We start from the raw sequence: 20,398 nt of genomic DNA on the forward strand, positions 1-20,398 counted from the left end.
AGACACTTAAGGTCATGCTCAACTTCCTTAGCAATCAGGGAAATGCAAATCAAAACAACTTTGAGATATCATCTTACACCTGTCAGAATGGCTAAAGTCAAAAACACCAACGATAACCTTTGCTGGAGAGGCTGTGGAGGAAGGGGTACCCTCATCCATTGCTGGTGGGAATGCAATCTTGTGCAACCACTATGGAAGTCAGTGTTTCGGTTTCTCAGGAAATTCGGGATCAACCTACCCCTGGACCCAGCAATACCACTCTTGGGAATATACCCAAGAGATGCCCTATCATATGACAAAAGCATTTGTTCAACTATGCCCATCAGTCACTCTTGTGGAAAAATCAGTCATCTGCGTTTTCGTTTTCACAGCTATACAGAGCTTGTTTATACAGGTGTTGGTCACCTTTGCTCTCCATTGTATTTTAAGGCTCCCTCAATCTCTTAGAAAACCTCTGTGCTGTTTCTGTGTGGAAAAGGTGTACTGTAATTGTTAAATGTCAGACCCTGGACACTTAGGACATTTTTCTGATTCATACTTTGTGCTTGTTGCATATGATCCTAATGTTTTGAAAGACTCAGTTTTTTATTTTTTGTACTAGCTGATATGTTGGTATGTTTTGTTACACTTATATTCCCTCTTTCTCAGATTGAGTATCCCTACCCAATGCTTGCCCTTCTGTCTCCCTCAAGTACCTAGAACAGGGCTTTTCACAGTTAGGAAAATGGGGGACGTAGGCGTCATAGCAGCCTTCACCACAGGACATGGATTTAGGAATATTCATCGACAGAGGTATAGGGTGAGCTTATGAAACTTGATGTGGTGGAGGCAGATTTGGAATCTCTGCGGGAGCAGCCGTTGTTGGCACTTGGGTCTTTGGGCACCGCCCTTTTCTTCCGGCTGGACTTGGCTGGGTCCCCGTCATTGGGGTCAAACAGCACGGTCACCGACTCCATCCTGCTCACGGTGTACAGGCTGCTCTGCCGCGTGGGATGAAACCTGGTGGTCTTGAGCTCCAACTCGTCGTAGGTGGAGACTTGGATGAAAGGACACCAGCGAAATGCTCTTTTGAAGCCTGCGCGGAACCTGAGAGGCAGGAGAGAAAAGTTGTTTTCAAGTGGGTATTTCCTTCCGCTGCCTTCAAAAAGGATATAGACTAACGCTGGTTTTGAATTTAGCCAAATTCTACAGAGGCTTAAGTCTGTGCTACAGAATCAGTTCAGTGAGTTCTTGTTAAAAAAAAAAAATCATTTCCGTCAATGGGGAGATAATTCATCAAATTGGAAAAGCATGGGGTTATCAACGTGGGAAACTGCTTGTTGGCAATAATCTCATACATTTACATAATTAATTGCATGAGGTTGGCAAGTTAAAATATTTAAAAATGGCATACTATATTTCAAATGTTTTTTTTCCAGAAACAATTGCACATTTACGAATTTGACACATTTAATGTTAGAATTAGTTGTTAATATTTATGGTTTTACTTAATCATCTATAAATATGTGAAATTCTTCTTACTGTACATCATTAAATGAAGTTGATTTAAAACAGATTTATTGCTTGAACAGTGGCTTAAACTAAGATATGGCTTATGCAATTAGTTTATAAAGAATGAAATATTTAACCAACTTATGGCACAGGTCTCTTGGTGTCTTCCCAAGCTAGGAAGTTAGCACTTACATCTACATAAAGAACCATTTCTATTGGTCTATAAAATCTACTGGTTTATTGAGAGAATTGTCAACCATGTTGCATTTTGTCTTACTCCTCTGTGTTCAGTGCACTGACAAAGTGGGGTTTGGTTTTTGAATTTTTAATTTTTTAAAACAAAGAGGGCACAATTAACCTTCTTTACAGTATTACATTGGTCATCAAGGCTCCTGCTTTATTACATTGGTCATCAAGGCTCCTGCTTTATTTAAAGACAAGATCTCACTTTGTATCCTTCGCTCAATGCAAATTCGCAGTCTCCCCGTCTCAGTCTTCTAGACTGCTGAGATATCAGGCTTGTGCCACTACACATGGCACAATGATGATTTGTCTTTAAAAAGATCTTCTGCTTGACGTCTCCAACATTCTCACTAGCCATCCCATGGAAACTACATCCTCTCTGTCACTTTGCAAGACTGTGTGGGAAGGACAGGAATTCTCCTTGCTTTGACAGTGATATCCATTTTGAAGGATATTGATAGGAGAACTTTATGAGCCGAGCCGAGCCCATCATGTATACCATTATATCCCCTCCCATAGAAAGTGTATTTTATTTCTTTTAAGAACTCTCATGTCTTTGGGATTGTGGATAAGCCTTCACTCATGAGGAATTCTTTTACAATGCTAGATACAATTCTGAAGGTTTTAGGGGAGAAGTTGTCTTTTGTAAAAACCACCCAGTGAAAACTTCTAATGCAGTGATTCTTGACCTATTGGTCATGGCAGCTTTGGGGGTTTAACTGCCCTTTCACAGGGGTAGCCAAAGACCATTTAAAAACATATTTACATTACAATTCATAACAGTAGCAGAATTACTGTTATGAAATAGCAATGGAAAGAGCTTTGTGGTTGGGACTCATGACAACATGAGGAACTGTATTGAACGGTCACAGCATTAGGAAGGTTGAGAACCACAGTTGTGCTGACTCTTTCAAGAACCCAAGTTTTAAGGTGGGACATTTTGTGAAGTATAAAAAGCCTGCATCAAGCTTTGTGTTCCCCTCTGAGTTCTTCCACTGAACATGAGTTCACCCATGTCTGTACTTTAAATCAGCACCAAGAAACCAGAGTGCTTCCAGAGAAGGTGGAAGGGTTAAGAGACCTGGTATTCAAATACCTTTTATTCAAACAGCAGTAGATGATGGGATTGTACATGGTTGAGCTCATTGCTAGCCAGAAACTAGCCAGGTAGATCTGCTGGATGTATTTCCACCGGTTCAGCTGTTGGTAGATGGCAGTGAGAATGAAGTAAATGTGGTAGGGCAGCCAGCAGATGGCAAATGTCACCACAACAATGATCATCATCTTTACAACCTGGGAAGAAAGGGTAAAATCACCGTGAGCAAGTTAAAAAGTCATTAGAATAGTTTCAATAACTTTCTACAGGTTATTTTTAAGCAATATAGCTAAGTACATAGACTATATAGCATACTTAATGACTAGCTGAAGCTGTAAATGGTAAAAATGAATATACTCTATATTTATGCATACATAATGCTTATTTAAGCTGAATATATTATTCAGGTATATTATGCCACAATTCCATCGTTACCTAATAGTAAGTGACAGGCACACAAATATGAATGAGTATATTTTCATTGGTCTGGACTAGGGCTAGGGATGTAGTTCAGTGGTAGAGTATTTGCCTAGAATGCACAATAAGAGCCTGGTTTGATCCTCTGTACCATGCACACACAAAAATTGACCTAAAAATGTGTTTACAAAAACCTGTGGAGAGGAAGGCAGGTACTAGTTTAGGTCATGATAACATGGAATGTGTAATGGTGAAGATATATTTATGGAAACTAAGCCATTATGAAGGTATATTATTCTACAAGAGATGGACTGGTTCTTCATTATTTGTAATAGTCTTCTCAGAGTTATAGACCATTTAAATTTTGTTAATATTGTGCTCACTAGGCAACTGTCTGAGTATTTTTTGTAGAGATACTGTCTCTGAATAGTTATTATTAATGTAATAATCTAAGGAAATTTCACTAACTTACAATTTATAAGTAAGTGTTTGGTTTATATGGTTGATTTGTGCCATTTACTGGTAGGTAGGGGTTGGAGAGATGGCTCAGCGGTTAGGAGCACTGTTTGCTCATCCAAAGGTTCTGAGTTCAATTCCAATTATCCACATGGTGACTCACAACAATCTGTAATGAGATCTGGCACTCTCTTTAGGAAGGGAACTGGTCAGTCGTCCTCATCAACTTAGATCAGAAAGCTCAATATGGACAAGTTCAACAGAACTACCATATATGGGCTGCCCATGCATGCCTCAGCATTGCCAGGGCGTAAATTTTATTTTTTTTCAGAGATGAATGTTGTTTTCAGAACAAGGAGAGTCCCTGTCTTTCTCACAGAATCTCAAAAGGAATCTTTTTGGATACTAAATTACATTTTTTTTGCTTCCATAGTTTGAAATTTAATATCTAGAAGATTCCATTTGAGTAGGACAAGATTGTGTACCGATTCCTTTAGAGTTGAAATCTTCCTCCCTGAAGGAAGGCCCTTGAAGGTTTAGGGAGCTCTAAGTGGAAATGTTTCCTCAGGGAAGTAGAGTGGGAGGCTCATGCATGATACTCAAAGAGTAAGCAATCCATACATCCCAGAAAGTCAAATATTGCAAGTTCTCAGGGTTTCTCCCCAAGGTTAGAGAAATAATAGACGGTTGCAGGAAAAGAAATCTGACCTGTTTGCTGCCTTCCAGTCATGCAAATACCTTAGGGATGCAGCTTTCCTGAGTCAGTGTTTGGGGATGCAGTTGCCTTGAGTTACCTCTGCTCCAATAAATAACTCTTTGCCCTTATTAATTTCAGCACCACAAATGAATTGATTGTTTTATTGATTGAACTCCACTGTAATTATTACTTTTATCTGCCATTTGTTTCCTATCTGGGGTGAATGGAAGTTTGTGTCATGCCTCTCCAGTCTTAGAAGCTATTATATATAGGGTTGAGGAACAAAAATTACAGTGTCAGAGGTGTGCTGATTTTCTATGAGTTATTATTCAGGGAGGCTCCCAAGGCCCCACAAATCATAAACATATCTCTCTTGTTAATGGCATGCCAGACCTAGCTGATAAGAACCTACTGCTGAAGTTACCGAATGCTGTATTGATCAACAATAGTCCTACTTGGCTACAAACCCTGAATGCTGCAGTACCAAAATACCATGTAGTGGATGTCTGCTGGTGCAATGATGGCCTGACTAGAATTGACAATTTTCTGGTTGAATTTAAGGCTTGCTCCACAGGAGGAAATTCACATCTGATACTGTAAGCTAGGATTCAGTGTGTGTGTGGGGGGGGGAGGGGGGAACTACCGCTACTGCTTTGTTAAATGGGTGTTATGTCTCTACCAAAATGTTTTCAAAACATTTTTGCTTATACTCCCGCCGTTCAGTTAGTTGTTGTCAGTTTCAGTCATGGAAGTCATGGGTTACCATAAAGACTCGTAACCACTGGTGAAACCATGAGAAGTGACTGTGGCTGTGGCCTAGTGGTCCAATGCCTACCTTTAGATATGCATCTAGATGATGGCGTAGCTCAGTGGTATATAACTTGCCTTTCATGCAAGAGGCCCCAAGTTCAATCTCTAGCAACACACACACACACACACACACACACACACACACGCAGTGGTTAAGATGGTAAATGGCTGTTTGTAGGAAGTTAAGACCTACTAGGCCAAAAGGAGCCAACCTGGAGTCTGCCTGGTGCTGTCAGAAGTCCTGATCATGCCTAGCCAATGAGGCGTGACCACGTGATGTCAGCTGTCAATGGATCAGAAGGCCTGGGTGCTGGGAGGGTTTATAAGTTTTTTCTCCATTGTTAAATAAATGACTCTGCTCTATCCCTTTATTCAGACTCCTGGCATCTGTGACCATTGACATCATACCTTCTTATCTCCTCCCCTGAAGAAGATGTTAGGGTCCAGTTACAGCTATCTACAATACCCCTGTAAGGCTCAGAAAACATTATAGTTGAGAGAACCAAAGAACATAAGAGCTGGAGAAAGGGAAGAAGTTCAATTTCCTCATAGTTAGAACATTCTATATTGATGTGAGGTTCCTTAAGTTCTGAAAAGTTTTAAGTTAAAATATGGCCTCCAGGAAGAAGAGGGTGAGTTTAGAAGACTCAATAAGTAAACAAACTTCACACAGCTGAGGAGGTTGAAAATTATAAAATTCATGGGCCCTTTCCCCACAGTTATAGAAACATTCAACCATCACCCGAGAAGAGATTCTATGACATGTTGAGTTGGCACTGTAAGCCATACAGAGTGATCTAGGGATGCAGCCTTCATGAGCAAGACATCACTCATTGTGTTGGGGTGAGCTTTTTAGTAAAGTGGCTGCCTTTGACTTGTCTCTTCTAAGTAATGCCTTAGCCATACTCCCTTAAGCAGCCTGAATAAACTCACTCATTCAACCAACCTGGACTCTGGTGTAATCATTACTCTGGTCTGTCTTTGGTTCTCTATCTGGAGTCAATAAAAGTTTGTATTGTGTCTCCCCAGGAAAAGTATCACAAAATGCCAACTTCTATTTCTCCTCTACCTGCCCTTGAGTTCATGAAAAGCAGAGATAACCCAACACAAGATCGGTCTCTAATATATTTGGGGATAAAAAATAGAAAGAGAATATATGTACAATGAGCAATAATTAGAGTGAAAAGAAATGAATGGAAGAATATTTTATGTGTCTATGATTGAACTAAAATCTCATCTATGTGTCTATAAAAAAGATAGAAACAAAAACATCACACACTGATTGTATCATCAATATGATTATCTCTTTTAATATTTCTCATTACTCAGGTACCTGAAATCTCTTCATACTTGTTTAGGAATTTAGAAATAATAAGTTCAGAATAAGATATATCCAATAAAACAATTTTGAGGCATAACCACAGTCAGATTAACACAACTCAAAGGAATAACCTGATGCATGGCCCATGAGGCATCTTAGAAGTAGAAAAATACATTATTTATAAACTCCACTTGCCATTTGACTACATGTTGTGAATTTAGATGAGAGTTGGAAAGGTTAAGAATCATGAGAAACATTATTCTAGAAGCAGACAAAGCCTGAAATGGTCAATGCGAATGGTAATGCTTCTCTTAGGGTCTAAATGCTGGATGGTACAGGTGATTAGTGCTAAACCTCAGGGGAAACTGGCCATTAGAGCAGAAAATCCAGGTCAATAGCTCAAAGAATGTTGTCATTAGCTCTCCAAGTCATTTGATTTTTGTCATTATTCTTTAAATTTTATTTTTATCTGAAGATCAAATTTCTGCAGTTAGTTTCATGGTTCTTACTCATGTATTTGGGAAATTCAAATAAGGACCATGCTTTAATTAATTCAGCATTACACATTTCAACAGGTTATGATCTCTCTATTGTTCAGGGGGAAATTAAAAACTAAAAGGTTTAACTGCTGTCTTTTATGGGATGAAGCTAGGGTCTTTATACTCAGACCCTTACTCCTTTGTTCTTTATTAAAGCGTGATGGAGCCAATGACAACATGTGGGATATTTTTTTTGAAGTTGAAAAAGGTATATTGCTTCTGAGGCAATAAGATTTTCTATGATAGTGTTTGGGTCTTACCATCCTGTGTTGTCTGTGGTATAGGATTTTACCAGCAACAAGAGAAGGATGCACAGACTAGTGACGCAGATCTTAAAAGGCTGTGATGTTTGCTTTTATTTGTTTACTTTAGTTTTATGTTATCTATCCACCTACTTACTTATTTTTGAATGTGTGCAGGTGGTGTGGGAAGTCTTTGTGTATATGTGTTGCTTTTTTTGGTTAATGAATAAAGCTGTTTGGGCCTGTGGTAGGACAGAATAGAGCTAGGCGGGGAAAGCTAAACTGAATGCTGGAAGGAAGAAGGCAGAGTCACAAGGAGCTGCCAAAGGAGAAAGATGCAAGCTGCCAGCTGGAACCTTACCAGTAGGCCATGAGCTAGATATGCATAAGTTAATAGGCCAAGCAGTGTTGTAATTCATATAGTTTCAGTGTGATTATTTCAGAGCTTATCAGCCAGGCAGGAACAAGCAGACTCCCCCAACATGTGAGCACATGTGTGCCGTGGTGTACATCTTCAGAGCTGTTTGTTTCCTCTACTGTGTGGATACCAGGGACCCAGCCCAGGTCTTCAGGCTTGGTGGCAAGCACATCTACCAGTTGAACCATCATCCCTGCCTAGTACCTTTTTTTAGTAGTTAAGAATCCACTTCAACCACCCATGCAGAACTGAAACACAGATCATATGCCAGTGAGACAAGGTCCTACTTCTTCATGTGTCAAAGGGAAAAGGAAATGTTAGATTTTGGTGCCTTGCACAGGTCAGATTGAGATGCTGGCAGCTCCTCTTGTCTCTTATGTTCAATCACTGCAGGGTGGATGGTTTTCAGGTTTAGGCCACAAAGAAAGAATTGAAGTAGGAAATTAAAATAACTATCAACTACTAGAAAAAATCTTGGAGTAATATTTTTCAGTACAATATTTTGCATTCTGAATGTCAAAGTAGTTAATCCTGTGTGAAAGACTTTAATTAGGTCTCCACAGAGCACATAGAACTAACCAATATTCTATTCCTTCCTGATTGTGTTTTCTGTGTTAGAAACTTAAGTGCACATTGCTTTGAAAAATACTGGCCTCCTTATTTGAACTACAATTACTAGTAAAACACAACAAAAAGAAAATATTTAAATTTAAAATACTATCCCACCAGTTACTTGAGCTTGATTTGGGCACTTCATTTTCAAAGACAGTGCTTAAAATTTTCATTCCAAGTAAGAAAATAATTCTGAATGTTGTCAGTTATTTCAGAAAATTTGAGGATATAGATATATTGTAGGATATTATGGTAGTAAAGCTAAGGTCATCTAGGAATTAGACATTATTCTAATTCTAACTAACATGGATATCTACATAACCAAGGTTTGTAGGAAGTTATATGAGGCCCACGTAAATAAAGACAACTCCTATACTCATGTATTAGATGAAATTTTTGCACATACACATTGTACTTGCAAACTATTTTCTATATTTCATTAGTCACAATTAACTTTAATGTCATTTTTATTTTCTAATTGGAAACACAGCCTTTGAGACTACTGTAAGATTTCAGCACTATCTGTCTGCCGGATTTCACTAATATATGCAGATCCGTCTTTGCAACCTGTGATCCAAGGAGCTGAGGAAAGGCAAAGGGCTATAGTCTAATGCTGTAGACAGTTTTACCTCCGTTTCTGTGTACTTTTATTTATGAATGTAACAAAGAAAACAACGATTGAAGGACGGTTTTTTGAGTTCAGAAAAAAATGTAACTAAACACTAGTAAGCACATAGTAAATATTTAAAGAGCGGCCCCTCCCCAGAACTTCCTCAGGACAGACCAGTTTAAACACAGTTGCCTGGCACATACTCAAGATGCTACCTGGGAAAGCACAAAAGCCAGGCAGAAGGCCATAGCCCCATTCAGGGTACACTGAGGACAGCTCACAGCATATCCTTCAGACAGATCGGGTTCTGTGGCTATGTTCTGACATCCGACAAGAATAAATTTGTCTTATAAATTAAATGCAAATCTTTGTTACAATAGGCATGACATCATATCCAAGAACCACCCAGAGAACAAAATGCACTTGAGGTAAAGGGTCCTTGGCCTTGTTTTCTGGATCCTCTCTTACTGTTACCAATGCATCATTTTTTAAAACTATATTCTGATATATCATGATATCAAAATAATTAAAAAGATACAGCCATAGAAAGGAGATATGTGGCATTATAAAAATACATTAAAGCAAAGGGAATAGAAATTGGTTTTATGGGATTATGATAGCAAATGATAGATAAGTTATAAACATCTGCCCTAGCCTGCATTATGTGCCCTCCAAATGTTATTATACCATGATGTTTGAATACTCAGTCTCTCAAAGGTGATCCTATTTGGATAGATGGGATTTTTTGCAAATGTGATTCTGTTAAAATTCTTGATAGTGGGCTCCATCCAACATGACTAGTAGTTTTTGGAGAAGAAATGATTTGACATAGACACATCCCCAGGGAAGCTTGTGGACGCACAGATGGCACAGATGGCCACCCTCTTGCAAGAAGAATAGCTTCAGAAGAAGCAGGCTGTGCTTCTCGTTCACCTGCACTTCCAGCCTTGAGAATTGTGGGAAAGTGAACCTTGCTATTTACATTTTCCAGTCTGGTAATCTGTTGCTCTAGAAAAAATAAAGGTGGAATTTGTTCATGAGAAGTGGGATGCAGATGCTATGAACCAGACTCAAGGAATTTTGATGGCTCAATAAATTTTGATATATAATCAAGAGCCTGGATTTCCTCTAAGGCCATTGATAAAACAGATGTGAAAGATTTTTTTTTTTTTTTTTTTTTTTTTTTTTTAGTGAGGGCTCATGAAGAGAATAGAACACTAGGGAAGAGTTTTATAATTCTAGACATGTACATATATAACAATCGATCGACTATTCATTCATTAGATCGGAATGTTTAAGCTGTATCTGGTGAATTCTGATAAAATGCGAACAGTGTTATTAGACAATGCAGGAAAGACAATTTTTGTTATCTGGAAAATAATATAACGAGATAATGGTCTGGCTTTTGTGAAAAGTAGAGTAGGCAGAGAGCTTGGATATTAACAGGAGGGAATTATAAAGTTTGAAGGCGTGGCCTAGGCTCCCTTGCAGTTGCTGGCAAGATGTGAGAGGACATAGAGAAAGAAGAAATTTTAGACAAAAATTAGGAGTCTATCTAATCACAAACATGTGGGAGGGTTTTTTTGGAGAGAGTATAAGCATATGGCCACATGCTCATTTGATGAAGTGGCTACAGGAAATGACAGAAGAACCTAACCAGGTGTCTCAGTGAATGGCAGAAACACAGAAGGTTTTGCTAGTAGAGAATCTGCCAGCTTTGGATTTGGGGACAGAGATGGGTCTGAACAAGGAATGGCATCCTTCAGGTCAGACAGTAGAGCTGTTCTGTGGCCTGACTGTGTTTCCCTTCGAGAACACGGAAGGAAGACAGGGTTAACAGGGCTCTCTTGCCATCCTGGCTCCAAGCACACAGACCTAGAGAACTTTGTTCAATCATTTAGATGCAATGGAATTTTTCCTACTATGTTTCAAACTTTCTAACCTTCAGAAATTGGAGAAAGTGAACCTTGTTATTTGCATTTTCCAGTCTGGTATTCTGTCAACTCAGAAAAATAAATGTGGAATTTGTTCATGAAATGCGGGGACCCGATGTAATAAATATTTTAAAATGCTAGGAGTCTTGGAGCCTATCTTTATTCTTTTCCTGAGTTCTCCTGCTTAGAGGGGAAATATCTGTCCTGTGACCTTTCTGCCTCTGTATTTTGGAAGCAGGTAACTTGCCTGGTATCAGAACTGTTAGGTGACAAACTTTTCCTGGGGAGATTAAACACACACACACACACACACACACACACACACACACACACACACTTCTTCACCTCAGAGAGGAAACCTGTGAAAGCTCCAAATAATGGTTATACCAATGTTCAAGTTGGCAAACAATTGAGTTCTTTTGGCGGTTACTAATTGAAGTATATATAAGGAATTATTTACAAAAGCAGGAGTGCCTAAAAATATCAGGTGTATTATGAAAAGTTCACCCCAACGCTGGTGAACACACCAGAAGCCTGGAGCTTTCTGGGCATCTTGTAAGCGGTCCACAGGTCCATGTAACCTCTTCTCACAGCTAAAACTTCTGTCTGCACCTGGCCTGTTGCCTCCCTAAGCAGGAATTTATTTCTTTGTATACTGTGGGGCAGGGGCCATAAAGAATTTTTCGGTTCTAGACATGTGACCCCCGAATCTCTTTGAGCCCCCTCTTCTGGAGGAAGTATGTCACCTGGGAAGCAAAGACAGTTGCACAACAGCATCTGCAGGTAGAAAGAATTTGTATGAGAATGGAGACCTTCCTTCAAGTTCAATCCATGTTTCAAGTAAGATTATATACATGCATATGTATGTGTTTGAATTTGAATTTAGAAATTGATAAACTAAATGCATGTTGCATGTAAGACAGACTTTGGAGGAAGTAGAACCCAGAATAGTATGGGTTGAATTTTAAGTGTCTCACATTCATGTGTTAAAGTCTTAGTTTCCAGTAACTCAAGAGCATGATTGCCTTTGTACAGACGGCTCTTAAATTAAGATGAGATAATTGGAGTGCGTGTTGATCCAATCTAACAGGTAACACACAGAGAGGGATGAGTGACCCTGTGAAGAAACTAAGTTGTTGCTGTGTGTAAGGAATCAGGCCAGATGACACTTTGATCTCGGACTCAAAGGCTTCAAAATTGTAGGAAAACAAATTTGCAGTTTAAGGCAATAATTCTGAGGTGTTTTTTTAATGGTAGCCTGAGCAAGTGTCTTAAGTAAGATGTTTGTGATAGACAGTACACTATGTGGCTCCATTCAAGAAGAACAGAGAGTAAATCATTGTATAGGGTCCTAGTGAGATGCAGCTCTCCAAGGTGGTTTAGCCTGTAGGCCCTCCTGCAGCAGTACACAGAATAGAGCAGGGTCATTATTCCTATCACTCTGGCATCTTTTAGGTTAAATGTGATCTTTCTCACAAGATCTGCCTTCTGTGCTAATTCCCATATAAAGAAGGGATGACAAGCGCACAGAAGGTTTGTTTTCTGAGTGAAGACAGATTAGTCTTGGTTTTCATACAACTCACAAATCAAATTGAATCTGTCACCTGAGCTTAGACTGAAGAGTGAGCCTTTTCGACAATGCTTCTTAGTTATCACACTTAAGGATTCACCTTTGACAATTTGTTTGTTGTTAGAGGACTAAAATAGAAAATGGTGCCCAGTGCAATGTTCACGATTGTTAAACAACAGACACGGACTTATTTGCCAGTATTGCAGTGGTCAGAATAAGACCAATTTCAACAATAAATTTTAGATGAAATCCCAAAATATGATAAGTATTGTGACTGATTTTGTTTTGAAACATCTAATATTTTTGAAGTCAAATATAGTTTTAAAAGTACTATCTATTTTGGAGGTATGTATGTGAGTAAATGAATACAAACATGTAATAAGTATACATATTCATAGTGCATATAGTCAAAATATGTAAAATACATAACAGTATAAATTGAGTCTTGTAATAGGAATAGGAGTTTTTAAAATTTTTATTCATTTTTTGAGAATTTCATGTATTGTGTTTTGATCTTGTCACCCCTCCTGGTTCAACTCTCCCAGATCCAATTCCCCTACCCCATATATACAATGTTGTACCCTTAAAAAATTAGTGACCATTTTTTGCTGCTTAAATGTATGTGTGGCATTCCACTAGAGCCTGACCGACTTACTAGGAGCTTCACTCTTACAAAAAACTGACTCCTCATCTCCTAACTATTGGCTAATGATCACCAGTAGCTATGGTATGATTTCCTGTCCAAGTTCCGTCTCCAAGCTGGGATTTGGCCTTGGGTTTGTGCACAACATGGCATGCTTTTACAAATGCTAAGTTCATATGTGTAGCTGTCCCACTGTGTCCATAAAGCACTGTTTCCTTGTAGTCTTCCACTACTCTGGCTCTTACATTCTTTCCACTCTCTCTTCCTTAGTGATCCTTGACCTTAGGGAGAAGGGATTGTTGTGTATATTCCATTTAGGACTGAACATTCTGCCGACTTTTACTTTTTGTGCTTTTGCCAGTTGTTGGTAAACAGTCTTTGCTAATCACCATCTAGATCAAATAGAAGCTCATATGATGAGAGCTGAGAGATGCATTAATCTGGGTATAATGATATACCACTGAGAATTGGTTTCATACTAGTTGTACTTAGCAAAACAATAGTAATAGGTTCTCCCTTAGGGCCTATGACCTGCCTAGCTATAGGTTCTTGTCCTGATAATGGTACCAGATATTGGTTTCATCTTATGGGGTAGGACTTAAATCCAATAAGGAAGTGGTTGGTGGTTGGTTACTTTCATGATGTTTATGCCACTATTGCAACAGTGGGCATGTCTTGCCAGGCGAGGTTGACCATTTTTGACAAGCATTTCCCTCCTTTTGTTTTGTTGAGGTATCATGTCTTTCTGTATCCAAGGCTGGTGTTGATCACGTGTTATTCCTTGCTCATCCTCCCAAATGCTTATTTTATGGATATGCATTACAGTTTTGGCTTCCTTGTGCAGATGGCTAATGTGTTACATGGCAATAGACAAAACAGAAAGTCACTTTTGTTTCCTTTTAGGCTCTTCTCTAATAAATTCAGAATGGGCCAGCATTGTTTTCAAATTTTCCATCTCACGGTCTATTTGGGAATTTTTCCATTTTTTCATTTAAACATCTATTATTGCATTTCTCTCACTATTTTTCTAAAGAAATTTCTGTTTATACCTCTGTGTTGCTGAAGGCATTGCTCAGTACAAAAAGGACTCAGTTTTCAGTCTAAGATCAAGTGATAGTCTCAATTATTTTGGGGTTGTATGAAATCCATACCTAATCTGTTTTTTTTTTTTTTTTTTTTTTTGCTCCGTAAGCCACCCTGCATCTCCTTTTGAGAGTCATTGTAGAAATTCAAGATACTGGTAGTATCTTGGAAATGGAAGACCATGGCCACAACATTTTAAAACTCTGAAGTATGATCAAGAGACCAAACCTAAGAATGCAAGGGATATACAAAGGGCCTAAGGTTTAAAAGTCATAAAGAATATATTTATTCAATGAAATTGTAACAGAAAATGTCCAAATTCTAGAGGAAGAAATGAACATCCAAACACAAAAAGTATTTAGAATCTCCGGTACAGAGGTTCAGAGATGAACCCCTCTACAGTGTAGTGTACAAAGCAAAGAAACAATATTGGCAACTGCAAAAGATAAAGGCTGACTGCCTACAGTGACAATCAGAATAACATCAGAGCTCTCATCAGTAGCTCTAAAAGCTAGGAAAGCATGAAATAATACAGTTAAAGTCCTGAAAGAAAAGAATTAACCATGATCGCAATATCCAGCAGATCAGCCTCTTAAAAAATTGATGGAGTCAAGGAAATTACAAGGGAACTCACAGAGACAACTAACCTGAGCTCATAGGAGCTTGCCGAGTCTGGACCAACAGTCAGGGAGCCTACGTGGGAGTAATCTACATTCACTACATATGTGTGACAGTTGTGTAGCGTGGTCCACTTGAAGGATTCCTAGCAGTGGGAGCAGGGTCTGTGCTTAACACTTTGATTGGCATTTGAGAACCTGTTCCTCATACAGGGTTGCCTTGAACAGCCTTAATAGAAGGGGAGGCACTTAGTCCTACTTCAGTTTTATATGCCATGCTTTGTCGATATCCAAGAAAGGCCTGCCCTTTTCTGTACAGAAACAGAGGAGAGGCATGGGGGTTTGGGTGCATAGGGGAGGTGGGGGGACGAAAATGGAGGAGAGTAAGGGAAACTGTTGTTAGGATGTAAAACAATGAATAAACTTTACTAATAAAAAATGATGGAGTAATAAATACAATCAAAACAATCACCAAGTAAGGTAGAACATGACTACCAATCCAGAACTGACAAAGACATTTAAAGGAATATTGTATAAAGAGGAAGAGAGTCTCCATCATGAAAGCAAAAGAAAGAATAAATTTCACCAGAGGAGAATATTAACAGAGCAGAGCAAGGAATATCATGCCCAAAATAATAGAGCAGCAAACCCTTACAAGTCAAAGGTGAGAGCAGAAAACAAACACTGAAATGGCCAGTCACGAAAACAATTAACAAATCACCAGGAATTAGTGAACGTATTTCAAAAATAATCTTAAATGTAAATGACCTCAACTCAACAATATAGACTCTGACTGTTCGACTGGACTAGAAAAGAAGAACCAACTCTTTGCTTTGTCAACCAGCATGCCTCACCAGTAAACAGAACTGTAGGCTGAAAGTCAGAAGATGGAGTGAATGGGTGAGAAGTAGCTGCCATAAATATTTTGATACCAGGAAAAAAGAGTTCTATCCAAAATTATTCTGGAAAGAAGAAGAAGGCTACTATATATATATACATATATATATATGTATATATATATATATATCTGTGTGTGTGTGTGTCTGTGTGTGTCTGTGTGTGTGTGCGTTATATAATATGTTATGCTGTAGGAATTCCTGCAGCCAGTAGGCTTTAAGTTACCTACCCACTTGGGTGGGGCCTCACATAATATACAAGTTATTTATTATACAAGGCTTAAATTCATCAGGATAGGATAATTGTTGAAACATTTATCACATGTTTCTTGCTTGATGTATTTGTTCATATTGTATGCAATTTTGTATTAGGTTTAGAACTCTCTTATTTAAACAAAAGGGGGAGGTGCTATAGGAATTCCTACAGCCAGTAGCCTTTAAGTTACCTGCCCACTTTGGCAGAGCCTCATATACTATATATGCTGATGTAAAGCGTGTGTCTGCTCTCTCTCTCTTCTGGCTGCAGAATCCACAGAATGTTCCATCCAACGGGAACAGTATACATTCTTTTAAGACATCCATGAAATCTTTTCTAAAAGAGACCAAATTCTGGTCCACAAATCTACTCTTAATAAATACAAATATTCAGAATAACTTTTTCCTTCTTATTAGAGCACAGTTCAGTAAATCCAGAATTCAATAGCCAGCAAAACTACACAAATACTTGGCAACTGAACAGAACATTCTTGAAAGATCAGTACATCTTTGAAATCAAGCAGGTTATTAAAAATATTTGTGAATCAATAAAAAGGAAGGTACTATTTACTAGAACCATTGTGGTGTAGGTAGGGCAGTTCTGAAGATGAAGTGTTTACACAAAATGTCAGAAAGATCTCAAATAATTGGCCGAATGCTATACCTCAAAATCCTAGAGACATAAAAACAAGTCAAACTTTCAATCAGTAGAGGCAGAAAATTTTTAGGTTAGGGCAGAAATGAACGAAACAGAGATAAAAAGAACAGTATATAATAATAAAGAGTTTTATGAAGAAAATAAGCAAGATTGACAATACCCAAGCCAAACCTATCAAAAAAGGCAAAACCAAAATTGATAAAAATAGAGATGATAAAGAGGCAGTTCTAACAAATTCCAATGAAATATAGATAGTCACTAAAGAGGACATTGAATATATTTCCCCAACTGATAGAATATAGAAAAAAGTAAATCTGAAGACCTTTTAAAATTAATTAATTATTTTCTGAGCCTGATCACATTTTTCCCTCCCTCTTCTCAGTCACTCCTCCCAACTTCCTCCCATCCACTCCTCCTCCTTTCTCTTTAGAAAAGGGCAGGTATCGCTGAAGACATATATTAAAGCAAAAATATATGAACATAATAAATAGATCTATACCAAATAATGAGAATGAAGCAACAATGTTTGTGACCAACGGATTGCTTCCAAATTCCACCAAATTTTTAAAGAAGAGCTATGGCCAATACTCATTAAAGTGTTCTGTACATTGGAAAGGGAAGGGATACTACCAAACTGATTCTCCAGAGCCAGTGATACTCTTGCATCTTAATTGGATAATGTCACAACAACACCCCTTGACCAATTTCTCTGATGAATTTGGATACAAACATTCTCAGGTCCTGCAGCTGAATTCAAGAGCAAAATAACATCATACATTATAACTCCTTTCTATCATTCCATGTATGCAAACCAATAAATTGAAAATAGCACATAAATTAAGGACAGAAAGACGAGATGGTCTTGATGTCTTCAGCAAAGACCTCTGACAATGTTCAGTGTTGTGGGATAATCCTTCTGTACACTGTGAAGATGTGTTATTCTCATTGCTAGTAAAAAGCCGATTGATGGATAACTAGGCAGGATTTTTGGATAGAGAGAATTCTGGGAAGAAGGGAACTGTTAGAGGAGCCTCCAGTCCGATGGAGAGGAAACAGGACATGCAGAAGAGGTAACAGTCATGAGCCTTGGGGCAACACATAGTAATAGAAATGGATTATTTTAAGTTGTAAGAGTTAGTTAGTAAAAAGCCTGAGCTATCAGATGAGAACTTATCTATCATTAATAATAAGTCTCCATGTCAGTTATTTAAGAACTGGAGGATGGGAAAGAAAAGTCCACCTATAGTTCAGCATTTCTTTATGATACAAGTCACGAATAATAAGGATAGTGTAAACGTTCCTCAACATAAGAAAGACTACATGAAACAAGTCTACAAACAACATTATACTAAGTAGGTAAACACTCAGAGCATTTCCTAAAGAATCAGGAATGAGATAGTGTCCTCCATCTTATTATAGAGCCTAAAATGTTAGAATCTTAAGAGAAATAAAAGGGATATATATATAAGAAAAAAATAAAATTTCTCTATTTACAGATGACATTATAGTATATTGGAAAATCCCTAGTAACTCACAGTAAAACCTCCCAAGTCTGCTAAATATTTTCAGTAAATTAGCAGGATACAAAATCAGCATACAAAATTCAATAGCCTTCTATAGACCAATAATGAAAAATCAGAGAACAATAAAAGGAAAAAAGAACTCCCTATTGCTAAAACAAAACAAAATCAAAAATAACCAAGGAGAATAGAGACCTTTATAATAAATATTAAAACACAGAATAAAAAATTGAAGACACTAGAAGATGGGAAGACCTTCTGTGCTTATTGATTGGCAAGACCATATTGTACGTGGTTATTTTACCCAAAATCCACAGGGTCAATAGAAACGCCATTGAAATCTCAATTATATTCTTCAAAGATCTAGAAAAAGAAATACTAAAGTTCATGTGGAGAAAAATATAAATAAAACCTGGAACAGCTAGCTTGATCCTAATCAAAAAGAGCAATATTTGTGTCATAGATAACACCTGGTTTTAAATTATGCTATAATGTCATAGTAGCACAACTATATAGTTCTGACACAAGTGCAGACATGTAGGACAATGGAATAGAGAATACATGACTGAGAAATAAACCCACACAGTCATGGCCACCAGTTCTTTATCATGATATAAGAACACATATTAACAAAAACATAGCCTCTAGATGTGGATATCCACATGTAGAAAAATAACACTGGATCCATCTGTTATTCTGCATAGAAATTTATTTAAGAATGCACCCACCCACGGAGACAGTGGGGCTGATCTATTGGGAGCTCATCAAGGCCAGCTGGACTGTGACTGAAAAAGCAGGGGATAAAACCGGACTCTCTGAATATGGCGGACAATGAGGGCTGCTGAGAAGCCAAGGACAATGGCACTGGGTTTTGATCCTACTTCATGTTCTGGCTTTGTGGGAGTCTAGCCAGTTTGGATGTTCACCTTCCTAGACCAGGATGGAGGGGGGAGGACTTTGGACTTTCCACAGGGCAGGGAACCCTGACTGCTCTTCAGACTTGAGAGGGAGGGGGAGAGGAGTGGGGGGAGGGGGAGAGAAGTGGGGGGACGGGGAGAGGAGTGGGGGGAGGGGGGGAGGAGTGGGAGGCTGGGAGGAGGCGGAAAATTTTTTTTCTCAATAAAAAAAAAAGAAAAAAACCAGAATGTATTGAAGATTTACTACAGGACCTGCAACTTTGAGACATCTAGGGGAAGCATTGATACCACATATACATATAAATAACATTATATAGACTTATCAGGATATAGCTACATATTTAGAAATACATGTGTGTTTATCAATGTACACATATCAACAATGAAAGAAATAGAGTCCATGAATTTGAGATAGTGTAACGGGGTGCATGGGAAGGGTTGGAGGGAGGGAAGGAAAGGGGGAAAATGATGTAATTATATTTTAATTTAAAAAATCTAAATACGTGCCATGAGATTCCAACTCACACAATTCAGAAAGGCTGCCATGAAGACAGAAAATAACAATAACTCCTGGCAGGGATGTGAGGAAGGAAGGACTTTAGGCACTACAGGTGGGAATGTGTACTAACTACAGGTGGGAATGTTTACTAGCTACAGGTGGGAACACTCACTATCTCAGCGACTAGAGCAGTCCTGGGGGAGTCCTGACAGCGCTAGAGTGGAACTATCCTATGACCCAGCTGGACCACTTGGGTACATATCCATGTACCACAGAGATGTTTATATATCTGTGTATATGCCTGCTGCAGTATTTGCAATGCTTGAGGTATGAAACCAGCTTATGTGTAGATGAATGGATAAAGAAATGTACATACATACTCTGGAGTTTCATTTAGCAACAATGATAAATGACATCATAACCTCCGTGGAAAACATATGTAACTGTTTGGCAAAATAAGCCAAACTAAAAATGCACATCTTCTTTTATTTCTAGAAAACTAGCTTTAAATTATACACACACACACACACACACACACACACACACACACACACACAGTTAGGTCATAAAACTAGAAAAGGGACCAGGGAGAGGGAGAGGGAGAGGGGGAGGGGAAAGGGGAGGAGGAGAGGGAGAGGGAGAGGGGGAAGAAAAAAATCACAGTAAAGAGGGGGAGGGGAAATAAAGTCATGGAATATGTGTTATAGTAAAGAAGTCTGTATTTTTTTTTTTTTTTTTTTTTGGTTTTTCGAGACAGGGTTTCTCTGTGGCTTTGGAGCCTGTCCTGGAACTAGCTCTTGTAGACCAGGCTGGTCTCAAACTCACAGAGATCCGCCTGCCTCTGCCTCCCGAGT

The 20,398-nt window shown here is 38.5% G+C and overlaps 1 protein-coding gene across 1 annotated transcript in view; it reads right to left on the reverse strand.

Annotated features, from left to right (window-relative positions):
- Positions 1 to 200: 200 nt before the first annotated feature.
- Tacr3 (tachykinin receptor 3) overlaps positions 201 to 20,398 on the reverse strand; it is a 71,191-nt gene continuing 50,993 nt past the window's right edge. Inside the window, exons 4-5 of the mRNA XM_041653807.1 lie at positions 2,831 to 3,027; positions 201 to 1,086 (exon numbers count right to left, since the gene is read on the reverse strand). Of these exons, the coding sequence (XP_041509741.1) occupies positions 771 to 1,086; positions 2,831 to 3,027 (513 nt within the window). The 3' untranslated portion in view covers positions 201 to 770. The remainder of the gene's footprint in view (positions 1,087 to 2,830; positions 3,028 to 20,398) is intronic.

Source organism: Microtus oregoni, unplaced genomic scaffold (assembly GCF_018167655.1).
Source record: "Microtus oregoni isolate MIOR12 unplaced genomic scaffold, Mior012 000000F_ref0000247, whole genome shotgun sequence".
Lineage (NCBI taxonomy): Eukaryota > Metazoa > Chordata > Mammalia > Rodentia > Cricetidae > Microtus > Microtus oregoni.